This window comes from Lynx canadensis, chromosome B3 (genome assembly GCF_007474595.2).
Source record: "Lynx canadensis isolate LIC74 chromosome B3, mLynCan4.pri.v2, whole genome shotgun sequence".
In the NCBI taxonomy this organism is placed as follows: Eukaryota; Metazoa; Chordata; class Mammalia; order Carnivora; family Felidae; genus Lynx; species Lynx canadensis.
In genome coordinates, this window is record NC_044308.2 from 102,127,541 (window position 1) to 102,140,566 (window position 13,026).

The 13,026-nt window shown below is 39.3% G+C and overlaps 1 protein-coding gene across 3 annotated transcripts in view; it reads right to left on the reverse strand.

Annotated features, from left to right (window-relative positions):
* Positions 1 to 13,026, reverse strand: part of GCH1 (GTP cyclohydrolase 1) — a 49,398-nt gene that overhangs the window by 18,161 nt on the left and 18,211 nt on the right. For all 3 annotated transcript variants that reach the window (XM_030319162.1, XM_030319160.1, XM_030319159.1), the window contains exon 2: positions 2,223 to 2,332. In XM_030319162.1, coding sequence (XP_030175022.1) covers positions 2,223 to 2,332 — 110 coding nt within the window. The remainder of the gene's footprint in view (positions 1 to 2,222; positions 2,333 to 13,026) is intronic.

Below are 13,026 nucleotides of genomic sequence, written 5' to 3' on the forward strand. Positions count from 1 at the left end.
CGCAGTCGGTTAAGCGTCCGACTTCAGCCAGGTCACGATCTCGCGGTCCGTGGGTTCGAGCCCCGCGTCGGGCTCTGGGCTGATGGCTCAGAGCCTGGAGCCTGTTTCCGATTCTGTGTCTCCCTCTCTCTCTGCCCCTCCCCCATTCATGCTCTGTCTCTCTCTGCCCCAAAAATAAATAAACGTTGAAAAAAAAATTAAAAAAAAAAAAAAAATGGCCCAAACTGTAACTGTGAACACTGACATTCCGCACATCATAGTGGCCTTAAAAGTCCCACCCCACTGCACAGAAAGAGGGTCTCCATGTCCTTTGTCATGGTTGGTGGCCCCATCTCTAAGCTGCTGGAGAATACTATCTTCCTGATGGGAGATAAAGGACACAGCTACAAATGTGACTTGTCAAAACCTGGACCTTAAGATCTAGGTTCTTATAGGACCTACTATGAGGCCAAGCCAATTCCGTAATCTTAAAAGTCACTAACATCTAATATGTCCATGTTACCTCTCTTTGAGCCAAGTATTAAATTATGGGAACACATTAGTTCTACAAAAGGCTAATAAGTAAGTGGCCATTTGTAGGCAATCAATTAACCTAATATAAAAGTATAGATTTATTTGCATCATGGTTTGCTAGCATTTGTTGCATTCGCTCACCTAATTAATATCTACTGTACATGTGAATAATGGATATAGTAGTAATTAGTGATTTTTCATCTATTAGCACTGTGCTTTGGGAATTTAAGAATACCAATTCATCACCTTCCTGGTCAGCAGAAGGAGAAAGTAAAGTAGCACCTGAACTATTTCAAAGAAAAATTAGAGAGTTGAAAGTTTCCCACAGAGCTAAGATCTTCTGTACCACTTGAAATTTTATACTTATATGCAGAGCTATAATTTGTTTATTGTTTGTACTACTTTTGATCTTTCTGAAGATCTTAAGTCATTTCAATGTCGATTTTAGAGAAACACTGCTGAACAATAGATTTTTTTAAAAGTTAGCAAGAACACAAACACAGAGATAATCATAGCAGAAGGTAAGAGGATATAGTGAGAGGCTGAGCACAGATCAAGTTCCTAAGTCTAGCCCCAACCCAAATCACTAACTTCCTCCGTCTTCTTGGACAAAGCCTATGCTTTCTGGGCCCAAATTCCTCACTTACAATAAAAGGTAGTAAGATAAGCTCAAAGGTTCCCTCCTTCTTGAAAATCCTGAGCTCTTAATTGCAGGCACACTGGAGAGCAGGGGAGGGGCAAAGGGAGGGGAGGAGGGGAAGAGGGGAGGAGGGGAGGAGGGGAGGAGGGGAGGAGGGGAGGAGGGGATGGGGGATAGGAGGGGAGGAGGGGAGGAGGAAAAAGAGAAAGAGAGAGAGAGAGAGAGAGAGAGCACGCGCACACATGAATCCCAAGCAGGCTTCACACTTGGTGTAGAGCCCCACACGGAGCTTGATCCCAGGACCCTGGGATCCTGACCTGAGCCAAAATCAAGAGTCGTATACTCAACTGACTGAGCCACCCAGGTGCCCCCAAAATGAAATATTTTAACAAAAAAATGTGAAGCAAATGTTAACACATTAAATTTAGGTGATGGGTATACAGGTATTCATAACACTATTTGCTAAGTCTTCTGTTTAAAAACTATTAATAAAAAGTCAAAACAAAATAAAATTATAATGGGAGAGAGAGGACAGGACTACTTTTGGTCCTACATCCACGGTTTCAAAGATATGCTTAAGTACAACAAGCTAGACAATATTAAGCAGCTTGCATTAGATTCACTGTTCCTAATACAGAAAGAGTTAGAAACAAAGTCCACTAATACTATGACCTCTGCCATAAGAAATTCTGCAATCATTGCTGCTCATGCCATATTACACAAAAGTACATCTTGGATCAAACATTATTTAGTCAAAATAAAAAGCAAAGGTTTTCAGAGTCTGCTGCAGCTACCTTAAAAAAAAAAAGGCAACTTTATCTCATTATTTTAACCAATACCATGGTACTTACTATGAAATATTTACCCTGAGGACCTTCAGCTACTTGGTTTTTGTTTTGTTAATTTCAAATTATTAGATTAGTCAGGTTGATAAAGAGTAAATGTTTATGTGTAATTCTACATATCTGGGATATTAGGAATTAGCAGGTGATGATTTTAAAGATAATAATCCTAATTTAAAAATTTTTGTTATATTTTAAAATTAACAGGAAACAGAAAAAACCCTTACCTTTCCAACAAATGGAACCAGATGATGTTCACACATGGAAAACATATCTATGTCCTTCACAATCACCATCTCATCATGATCTTCATCAAATATAGCATCATTTAGGACATCTGAAATCAGAGGCTTGCTTTAGTAACATTTCCAATTTTACAGAAAGATTCAGAGTAGAAAAACTAACAATCTCCACGGTTAAACAGAGATTGACAGTCAACAAAGACAAAATGTTAATCCTAACTAAAATGTTAAGGAAAAATGCGTTAAAACTAGTTATTTTTCTCCCACCAAATTAGCAGTCTTTTTCTTTAAATGATGAAAACAACCCTTAACTATATAATATTACATAACAAATGCAGGATTACAAACAAATGTGTCTGCTGCATGAGAAAAGGAGAAAGGAAGAAATATGCAAAACAAGAGTTCTGGTGACGAAAGGGAGCTGTTTTCCTTTTCTTCTTTATATTTTCTTGTACCTAACACTTTCTCTATAGTGGATGTGTAGAAAACCTTACCTGACTTCTGAGGCCAGAAGTCCTTAGCCATCTAACCTCTGAGGCCAGATCTCAACACCCATAAACTCGACATTATCTATCCCCCAAATACTTGTTTACTCATAAAATTTACTAATTCTTGAATGCAAGCACAAGACTTATTCTAAGCAGTTACATTTTTCCCTAAGGAACTAAATGCTATAATTTTTATGTATATGTCTGCCCAGATTAGCTTTTGACCTCTGGACTCTGGCACATATGGCCAGGCATACAACAGACATTTAAAAACATAAAAGCTTTATTTGTTAAACGTGCACTGATAGCTGGACATCATGGCAGCCTACATACATTCAAGACTCCAAGCCGTAGGATTTCAAGGATCCGGGGATACCCATCTACATAGTACGATGAGACGGAGGGGGAGGAGGTGAATAGAGTTTTGCGGCCACCTACAGTTAATCTCCCCTCAGAAAGCCAGGCTGCAGTGTGAGTCACAGGGAAGTGCAAACGTCCACCCACACAGCCTGACCTTCAGTGGCTCCGTTGTTGCTAGAATAGAGGCTCACAGATATTGAGGCTCACAGATATTGAGTCATCACCGAACCACAGTTATCATCCCCTGAGTCAGGCTATTCAGAGACACATTTGATTGTGGAGTGGAAAAGTCATTAGCGTGGTCAACAAACGTGAATATGCAGGGTTTAGACACACACAGACAAACACAACACCCCTGGTAGGAGAGGCTGATAAAAATCCACGGAAGAAAAGGATCAGTGTCATCCTTGAAGTAAATACTTCGCCAAAAACAGTTTTCTATTCTGAATACTCTGCCCTAACCTACAGTCATATTTCTGGAAGAAGTCTAAAAATAGGCCCTGAGTGCTCCCCAAAGTATCCTGGATTTCTCCAAGATTTTTAAGTAATATTACTGCCATGCATAGCTTATTAAAATCCTTAGTCATACAAGAAAACCCTGAAAGTAAAACAAAGTTATTTCTTAAAGAACAAAAGAATTATCAAACAGAAGCATTCATTTTCTCTGACAAAGAATGAGAGCATCCCCATTCTAAGTTGTGACAACTACCATACGGCACATGTTAAAAGCTGGTCCTCAAGTTAGGCTAAATTAGTGTCTGGGTCCATTACTAAGTAGCTGTTGGACCTTGGAAAGACTATTCTTTGCCTCAGTCTTCTAAGCTGTAAAATGGACATGAAAAAAGCATCTACATTTTCAGGAGTATCCTGAGCATTAAATGAGATAATCCACATGTTTTTAGAAGTACGCAGGTGGATTAAGTAGTAGTTGCTGTCATTACTGTTACTATAATTACGGTTGAGGGAGTGGCTAAACTATGTGTCTCATGCACACTAATATACATCAGAATTTAAAAAGCAGTAATTTGCTTCTAGGAGACAGACTACAGAAAAGGAAAAAATAGTAATTTTACACCGAGGAAACCTGGCAAACCAAGTGATCCAGTTTAACTCTACCAGTAATAAGACATAGTAATAACATGTAGCTTCTGGTAAAATGTGAAAAGGGCACATCACCTCTGTGGTGTTCTTCCCCCGAAGTGTGTGACTGGAGTCTAATTACTAGACAAACTGAGGGACATTCTGCAAAATACCTCAACAAGCACTCTTTTAAAATGACACGGGGGGAAGGCGGTGTGTGATAGGCTCAGCTGGTTGAGCAAATGACTCTTGATTTTGGCTCAGGTCATGATCTCATGGTTCACAGGATCAAGCCCTGCATTGGCAATGCACTGAGCATGGAACTTGCTTGGGATTCTCTCTCTTCCTCTCTCTCTGCCCCTCCCCTGCTCATTCACACTTTCTCTCTCTCAAAATAATAAACATTAAAAAAAAAAAAACACAGAGAGATGGAAAGACTGAATTGTCACAGATTAGAGGAGACTAAAGAAACATGAAGACTAAATGCACTGGAAAAACTAAAATCCACACAAAGTCTATAGTTTATAGTATTGTACCAATATTAATTTGTTAAATATTTTTAAAGTTTATTTATTTTTGACAGTGTGTGAGAGCGTAAGCTGGGGAGGGGCAGAGAGAGAGGGTGAGAGAGGAACCCAAGCAGGCTCCGCACTTCAGCACAGAGCTGGACGTGGGGCTCAAACCCATGTCCTGTGAGATCATGACCTGAGCCAAAATCAAGGGTCGGACATTTAACCAACTGAGCCACCCAGGCGCCCCCCAATATTAATTTCTTAAGAAATGACAACTATACCATGGGCCATAGGAGAGGTTAACATTTGAGGAAGCTGGGGCAATGGTATATAGAAACTCTCTGTACCATCTTTGTAAGTATTCTGGTAAGTCTAATGTCACTTCAAAATAAAAAGGAAAAAAAAGCAATAGGACAATGCCCATCAACTGGAATGTATAAACAATAGAGCACTATTCTGCAATAAAATAGAATAACTACTTATATATGTACTAATATGGCTGAATCTTCAAAGAATTATATACATAGTGAAAGAAGTCATATACATTCACACAAAAAAAGTATGTATGAAATTCTAGGAAAGAGAAGTATAGTTAGAGAAAGCAGACAGATGGTTTAGCAGGGACCAGAGGGGCGAGAGGATTGGCTGTAAAAGGGTAGAAGAAAACTTTTTTGGGTGATGGAAAGAGTCTATACCTTCATTGTACTGGTGGTTGCACAACTGTATGTATTTGTCAAAATTCAAATTGTACACATGAAGTTGTTGAATTTTATTGAATTTAAGTTATCCCTTAGTAGAGCTAACTTTTTAAAATAATCTTAAAAGAATATAGAATAACATGCAACCTTTTGTGTAAAGAAAGTGGAATGGGGGGAGATATAAACATATATATGCTTATCTTCAAAAAGAAACACTAGGAGAATAAATCAAAAAACGAATAAAAATGATTATGCATAAAGGACTAAGAAAGCAGGAGAGAAGGGATATGGATAGAAGTGAGACATCTTTAAATATGATTTGTTACATAGTTGACTTTGAAATCATGTAAATGTTTTACATACTTAAAATTAAGCCAAAAAGAAAAAAACCCAGTGACCCCCATAAATCTTAATGGTTTGTGGTAATGGAACAATATTATGTTGCCTATATCCCATTTCGTGAAAGTGAACCCAGACTATAAACTTGACCTAGCTGAATCATTTTTCTTCAATAATGAAGTTTCCCTGCTATATTTATTTATGTTTTGCTCCAACATATCTGAAAGCTACCATCTGTGGCTAATAAGAACAAAACACTATCACAGATTGTTTTAATTTCCTGCCTGTTATCAGCAGCAAGAAGGTAACCCTGGAAACAAGGATTTATGGCATTCTGTTTCCTACTCTTGGTCATAACCAACAAAGAAAACTGAAGGGGCCTCCAAAAGTTGAAGGTTTGTCTATTACAATACCACACAAAGAAAAATGTAAAGGTATACCTTGCTCGTGTCATTAATGATTAAGCAATGACAACAAATAACCCTGCTGGGCAGCGATCCCTTAAGTAGTTAATCCCTTCCTGAAAGTACAGTTAGTCAGGTCCACAATAGGAGCCCATGTACCTGTTTAAGCACCCCCGGAAGCAGGGTGCTTCTCAGACTCCCCCAGGGGGCTTGTCAAAACACAAATCACTGGACCCCAGTCCCAGAATTTCTGATTTAGTAGTCTGGGTGGGAATGAGAATTGACATTTCTAACAAGTTCCCAGAAGATGCTAATTCTCCTGGTATGGGAACCATACTTTGAGAGCCCCTGTATTTTTTTTGTAGATTTTTTATCTAAACGTTTATTCATGTTTGAAAGGCAGAGAGAGACAGAGTGGAAGTGGGGGTGGGGAAGAGAGAGAAGGAGATACAGAATCCAAAGCAGATCCCAGGCTCTGAACTGTCAGCACAGAGCCTGACGTGGGGCTTGAACTCACGAACTGTGAGATCATGACCTGAGCTGAAGTCTGACACTTAACCCACTGAGCCACCCAGGCACCCCAAGAGCCCCTGTATTAAAGTTGTATTCATGTTTTGTGCTGCTACACAGAATCTTCACACCTTCAAAATGCTCCTACTCAAACATAGCAATATAAGAAACACAGAACTGCTTCTGCCATGGTGAAAGGCGGTAGGAGTAACAGGAAACCTCTGGGAGAGATTCCCCACAAAAGAAAAATTCTATCTAATGGAATTTCTTTTTAACGAATGGTAATAGGAATTAGCATTATCTAGGATGTTTGGCACTAAAATTTAGAGATCTCTGAGGAAGCCAGAATTTCACACCTGATGCAGCTTCCTGGAGAACAGCATTAATAGGCAATGGAAAAAGGCTTGGAACATTGAATGTACATCCATCCTAACAGATAAGAAAGAGAATGGGGTCTGCCTACCGATTTATTTGAAAAAATTGTTTCTCAGTTTATTTATTTTGAGAGAGAGAGCACGAGCAGGGGAGGGGCAGAATGAGAGGGAGAGAGAAAATCCAAAGTAGGCTCTGGGCTCTCAGCACAGAGGCTGATGTGGGGCTCGAACCCACAAATGGTGAGATCATGATCTGAGCTGAAATCAAGAGTCAGACACTGAACCAACTGAGTCACCCAGGCAACCTATCTGCCTACTGAATTTAGAACTAAGACAGCAAAACACAGTGACAACTAATAAGGCAGGAAAAGTTTCTTTGCTCTTGGCTGGAATTAAATCAACTTAAGGGGCTAACAGCCACCCTGACTTAGTGGAGAAAGGTCTGAATTACTGGCCCAAACCCCTCAACATCAGAGCTGTCTCAACCAGCATTGGGCACTTACGTCATATACCTCCTGGTACCACCGTTATGTCTGTAATTTCTCCCAACCTTGGAGCAGGAATTGTAGCTTAAGACTTTATGAAGTTTCAGCACAGTACCCTATATGCCATTCACAGAGCCAGAATTAAACGCAAATTTTCCATTTTATCCAATTAATATGTCAGTCTCTACCCTGTGATTTACTTCCTTAAGATAGATTTCAAAGAAAGGACTCCAAAAAAACTGATGTGGCCAAGGGAACAGAAAAAATATTATTGCAGCATTATTGGTAATAGCAAAATTAAGGATTTAAATGGACATCAGAAGAATGATTACACAATCTGTGTAGAGTGATGTAATAAAATATGGCCCAGCCATGAAAGTCAGTGAATCTAAGCTGAATTTATTATTTCCTGAAACAATGTCCAGTGAAAAAAGCAAGTATTAGAGGCAATAGCGGATACACACAGTAATATCCTTTAAATGAAGTGGAAGCAAAAACCACATGTTGCTTATGGACCTACATATGAAATAGAAGTACAAAAATAGGCATGAGAGTAGAGATCAAATTCAGGATAGTGGTTAACTCTGTGAGGGAGGGGAACAGGATCAGAAAGAGGTATCTATGAAACTTATCTGTACTTTCCAAAGCAATTATAGCAAAATGTTAATATTTATTAAAACCAGATGAATGTCGGTTAAACTAATTCTTTGTCCTTTTTCTTATATATTTGACGCATTTCATTAATTAAAAAAATTTGGAGCGCACCTGGGTGGCTCAGTCGGTTAAATGTCTGACTCTGGGTTTCAGCTCAGGTCATGATCTCACAGTGTACAAGTGTGAGCTCACATCGGGCTCCGTGCTGATGGTGCAGAGCCTGCTTGGGATTCTCTCTCTCTTTCCCTCTCTCTCTGCCCCTCCCCTGCTTATGCTCTCTCTCTCAAAAATAAATAAACGTTTTAAAAAATGTTTAAAATTGTTTTAATTGCGTTGTTCATGTACACGCTGGTGTTCTGGGTTTTTTTCCTGGGGGGGAAAAAAAGCAAAAACCCTGAAGTTACCTTTGCACAGAAGTTCTGATGCTAGAGTGGCATTACACAGGAAAGACCGAGCCTGCTTCATGTAACACTGCAAACTCCAGAAACTTCCCTTGATCACACTCTGCAATTAAAACAAAGACTTCTTCTGCCTTCAGTGTGGCATTAAAACATTTTGCATTTTACTCCTGTTTGAAAAATTTGTCCTACAAGTAAGGGCAATGTTAAATTAAAAGACGGAAGAATATCACCCTCTCTGCCTTCATTTCCATCATGATGGTGCACCTCTTGTTAGCACTTCCAACACGCATAGCTTCACAAGATAGAGCGAACATTTGTAAAACTTGGCCGAAATAAGCATGAACTCAAACATTCCACAGACTGACATAGGTGGAAACTAAGATGACTTTAGACAACCATTCATACCATCTGGAGTAGGCAGAGCTGTGGCACAGCTCTGATATGCTCTGTGAACTTATTTCAGAAACTGCGAATTTGTCAGCAGGAAAGATCCAATGCATTGCAGAGAAAGTAAAAGTTTGGTTATTTTGCAAATTTTCATTTCTGTCATCCCTGGCAGAGATAAATTCCCATGCTGCTTGTAAGCAATTAAAATATAGCCAAGGGGCTCCCGGCTGACTCTGTCACTAGAGCATGTGACTCTTGATCTCATGGTTGTAAGTTTGAGACCCATGGTAGGTGCAAGGATTACTTAATATCTTAGAAAATAAATAGGAGCACCTGGATGGCTCAGTTGGTTGAGTGCCAGACTCTTAATTTTGGCTCAGGTCATGATCTCACAATTCGTGGGATCAAGCCCAGCACGGGATTATGTGCTTAAGTGTGGAGCCTGCTTGGGATTCTCTCTCTCCCTCTCTCTCTCAAAATAAATAAGCTTCAATAAGTTAATAAATGAATAAAAATTAAAAAATAAAATATAGCCAAGACAACATGGATGGATCTTGAAAGCATTATGCTAAGTGAAATAAGTCAGAGAAAAATATTGTATGCTGTCACTTACATATAGAATCTAAAAAAAGCCAACCTCTTAGAGAGTAAAATAATGGTTATAAGGGGCTGGGAGGGTGGGAAAGATGGGGAGATGTTGGTCAAAGAATACATACTTCCAGTTAAAGATGAATAAATTCTGGGGATTTAGCGCACAGTATTTTTTTAAGTTTTTTTTTTTTTTTAAGTTTATTTATTTTTGAGAGAGCGAGAGAGAGAAGAGAAGGGACAGATGATCCTAAGCAGGCTCTGTGCTGACAGCACAGTGAGATCTGTGCTGTGAGATCGTGACCTGAGCCAAAGTCAGACACTTAACTGACAGTCACCCAGGCACCCCACAGAGTATTTTCTTTTTTAATGCACACCTTTTTGATTACAGTTAACGATACTGTATTACATACTTGAAAGTTGCTAAGACAGTAGATCTTAAATGTTTTCATCACAAAAAAGAAACAGTGATTTTGTGATGTGATGGAAATATTACCTACCTATGGTGGTAATCACATTCCAATATACACGTGTATTAAAACCAACACGTTGTACACCTTGAATTTACACAATGTTGCATGCCAACTTTTTTCTCAATAAAACTGTAAAAAAAAAATGTAGCCAAGGCTATTGAAATAAATGTACTGGTTGCGTTAAAAATAGTACTGGTATGCATCCTTTTTTTTTCAATCTTTATTTTTGAGAGAGAGAGAGACAGAGCATGAGCAGGGGAGGAACAGAGAGAGAGAGAGAGACATAGAATCCAAAGCAGGCTCCAGGCTCTGAGCTGTCAGCACAGAGCCCCATGTGGGGCTCAAACTCACCAACCATGAGATCATGACCTAAGCTGAAGTTGGATGCTCAACTGACTGAGCCACCCAGGCACCCCTTGATGTGCCTCCTTTATTTGCCAAATGCAATCCTGGAAAGCTGTTCCCTTCTTAGCTGGGCTTGTCATGAACATAATGTCTGTTGCTGAGGGCATGTTCTCACATGATAACATAACCAAGACTTTTTCCTAATTACAACAGTGTTTGTTGTAGTTTATTTATAAGACATTGAAGTACTGAAATAAGAAAATAGAAGTACACAAATTGCTCTACCTAAACACCATTACTTAACTGGCCCCTAGAAAACCACATACACGCAGTGGTTCAAAAAGCATAACAGTAAATTAGAAAAGATGAAGTTTAAAAGTCCAGAGACCCAAGTTCTCATTTGGACTTTGTATGGACTGTGACCTGGGCTACAGGATCGCCACAGGTAAGAGAATGGTTTTTGGAGAAGGAATTTAACAAGACTCCCAGGTTCTTGGCTTGTACAACTCTAGGGATGTTGGAAATCAATGCCAAATTACAACACAAGTTATCCACCCACTCCTACTGGTCAGTCACCTTTTGAGATGCGCAAAGGTACTGGCTAGTGGCTTTCAGTACTGAGGTAGGGAAAAGCACCTGTTTTAAACTATTCAGATTTTTTTTAAGGATAAAACTCAAGGCTATCAATCCTATACATTATTAACTCCCAAAGTTATCCAAGCCTCCAAGCCTAAGAAGGATCGGTTTTACTACTCTGAAAATTTGTGGTAGACAAAAATTAGAGCCTTAAAAGGCTATCTAAGGAAAGAAATAAGAGTGTATTCAAGGAGTCATTTAAAAAAAAAGGATGCACACTTGCCAAATATAGTCTTTTAATTGGATAACTTTGTATATCTTTCACAATCCAGCTGTTAAACTGTAAATGGAATTTACAAAACAGATGGTGGTAACAAGGTCTGGTTCACAGCAGTTCTAAAGAAAGAACACACCAATCTGATAAACTATCCATTTGCTTCAGAAGCCTTTAATAGGCTCATCCTTTATCATCCTACATTCACTTATGCCAAGAGATATCATACAGATGGATGTTATAGAACCATCTGTAATCCTATCCAACAAATAAGTACCAGCAGGGTGTGCAAGCCACCATCATTACTGACAAATGATTAAGGGAAAAGGGATCACGCTTTAGAACAGTGGATCCCACATATGGCCAATCATAGGGAGCTTTGGAAAATACACCTTCTCAAGCTACCCTGAAAAATCTGATTCACTAGCTGTTGGGGTGAAACCAGGATTATTAAATCTTTTAAAAACCCAAGCAATTCTGATGACCAGTTGGGCTGGGAGCATAGGCTTTTGAGAGAGGTTGAGGGTTAAAAATGGACCCACTACTGGCCTTAATTTGCTGTTTAGCAAGGTTGAACAGTTGGCAATGTTAATTCCCCACCATAAACCCTCACTATAGTCACCAACTCAGAGGATGACAATTCCTGTGGAACACTGTGAGGTCTGCACACCAGCTGGGGAAGGAGGCTTGGAACAGAGAGTGAGATTGGATGGTGAGGTGGGGAACAGGATGGGGAGATTAGGCAAAGAAGCTGGAGCCAACTTTCCAGAGGTCCAGTGAAAAGTAAAGGAAGGAGGACCTCACATAAGAAAATTATATCCATATCCTAGAAAAATATCAGCCATTTAAGAAACCAGTTGGGTCCTACATACTGCCAGCTCACTATAAATCAGTTTCAAGGGTAACATGATCAAGTTTTCATGGGAAGTTCTGTACTAGTTTCTGAGCTGGACACAAATATATCAAACATGACCTCAAGAAACTTAAGATCTGGGGAAATAAGAAAATAAGTGAAGGGAATTAAGAGTACACTTATCATGAGAAGCACCGTAATGTACAGAATCATTGAATCAGTATTTGTACACCTGAAACTAATATAACACTGTCCATTAATTATATTAGAATTTTTTAAAAACTCAGCCCCCCAAAATGGAAGGCATGCCTAGAAGCTAAACTATAGAAGCAATACTTTATATAAAGGAAAAATTATAAGCTGGAAGAAAACATACGGCTATATTGAGCATAAAAATTTGATCCAGGCCTTAAGGACAGATTGAAGGAAAGGAAGGGAGGGTTTTCCAGAGGGGGTAAGGAAGAGAGATATTATAGGAAATGAAATACAGAAATACAGGAAACAACAAAAGGTAGAGTTGACTGCCTGAGTGGGTCTATGCATTCAGCAGAAACAGATGCCCTTCTATTTCCGAGCACATAAAATTGAATTTTACATTTCGCTCATGACTTCTTTCAAGTCCTGTCTTATTCTGCAGTCGTCAAAACAGTTATTATCCCCCATTTTACAGATGAGCAAACTGATGCTCTATCTGGAAACATTAAGTGCCTGCTAAAGAAGAGTGTACCTGTTGGCATGAAGAGCTGGATTTTGACCCCCTGTCTTCTGACTTACACATGAGAGCCTTATCACCAGCCACCATGAGTCTGAACCTGACCTGTGAGAACAATGGACTCAAGGGGGAGAGCCCAGAGGCAAGGAACCAGAATCAGAAGTTGCTGCACTTCAGTCACCATGAGGTGACAGGCCTAAAGCCAATGACAGCAAAGGAAACAAAGAGAACCAATCTGAGGTTTTAAAATAAAAGTAAGATTAGTGATAAACATGG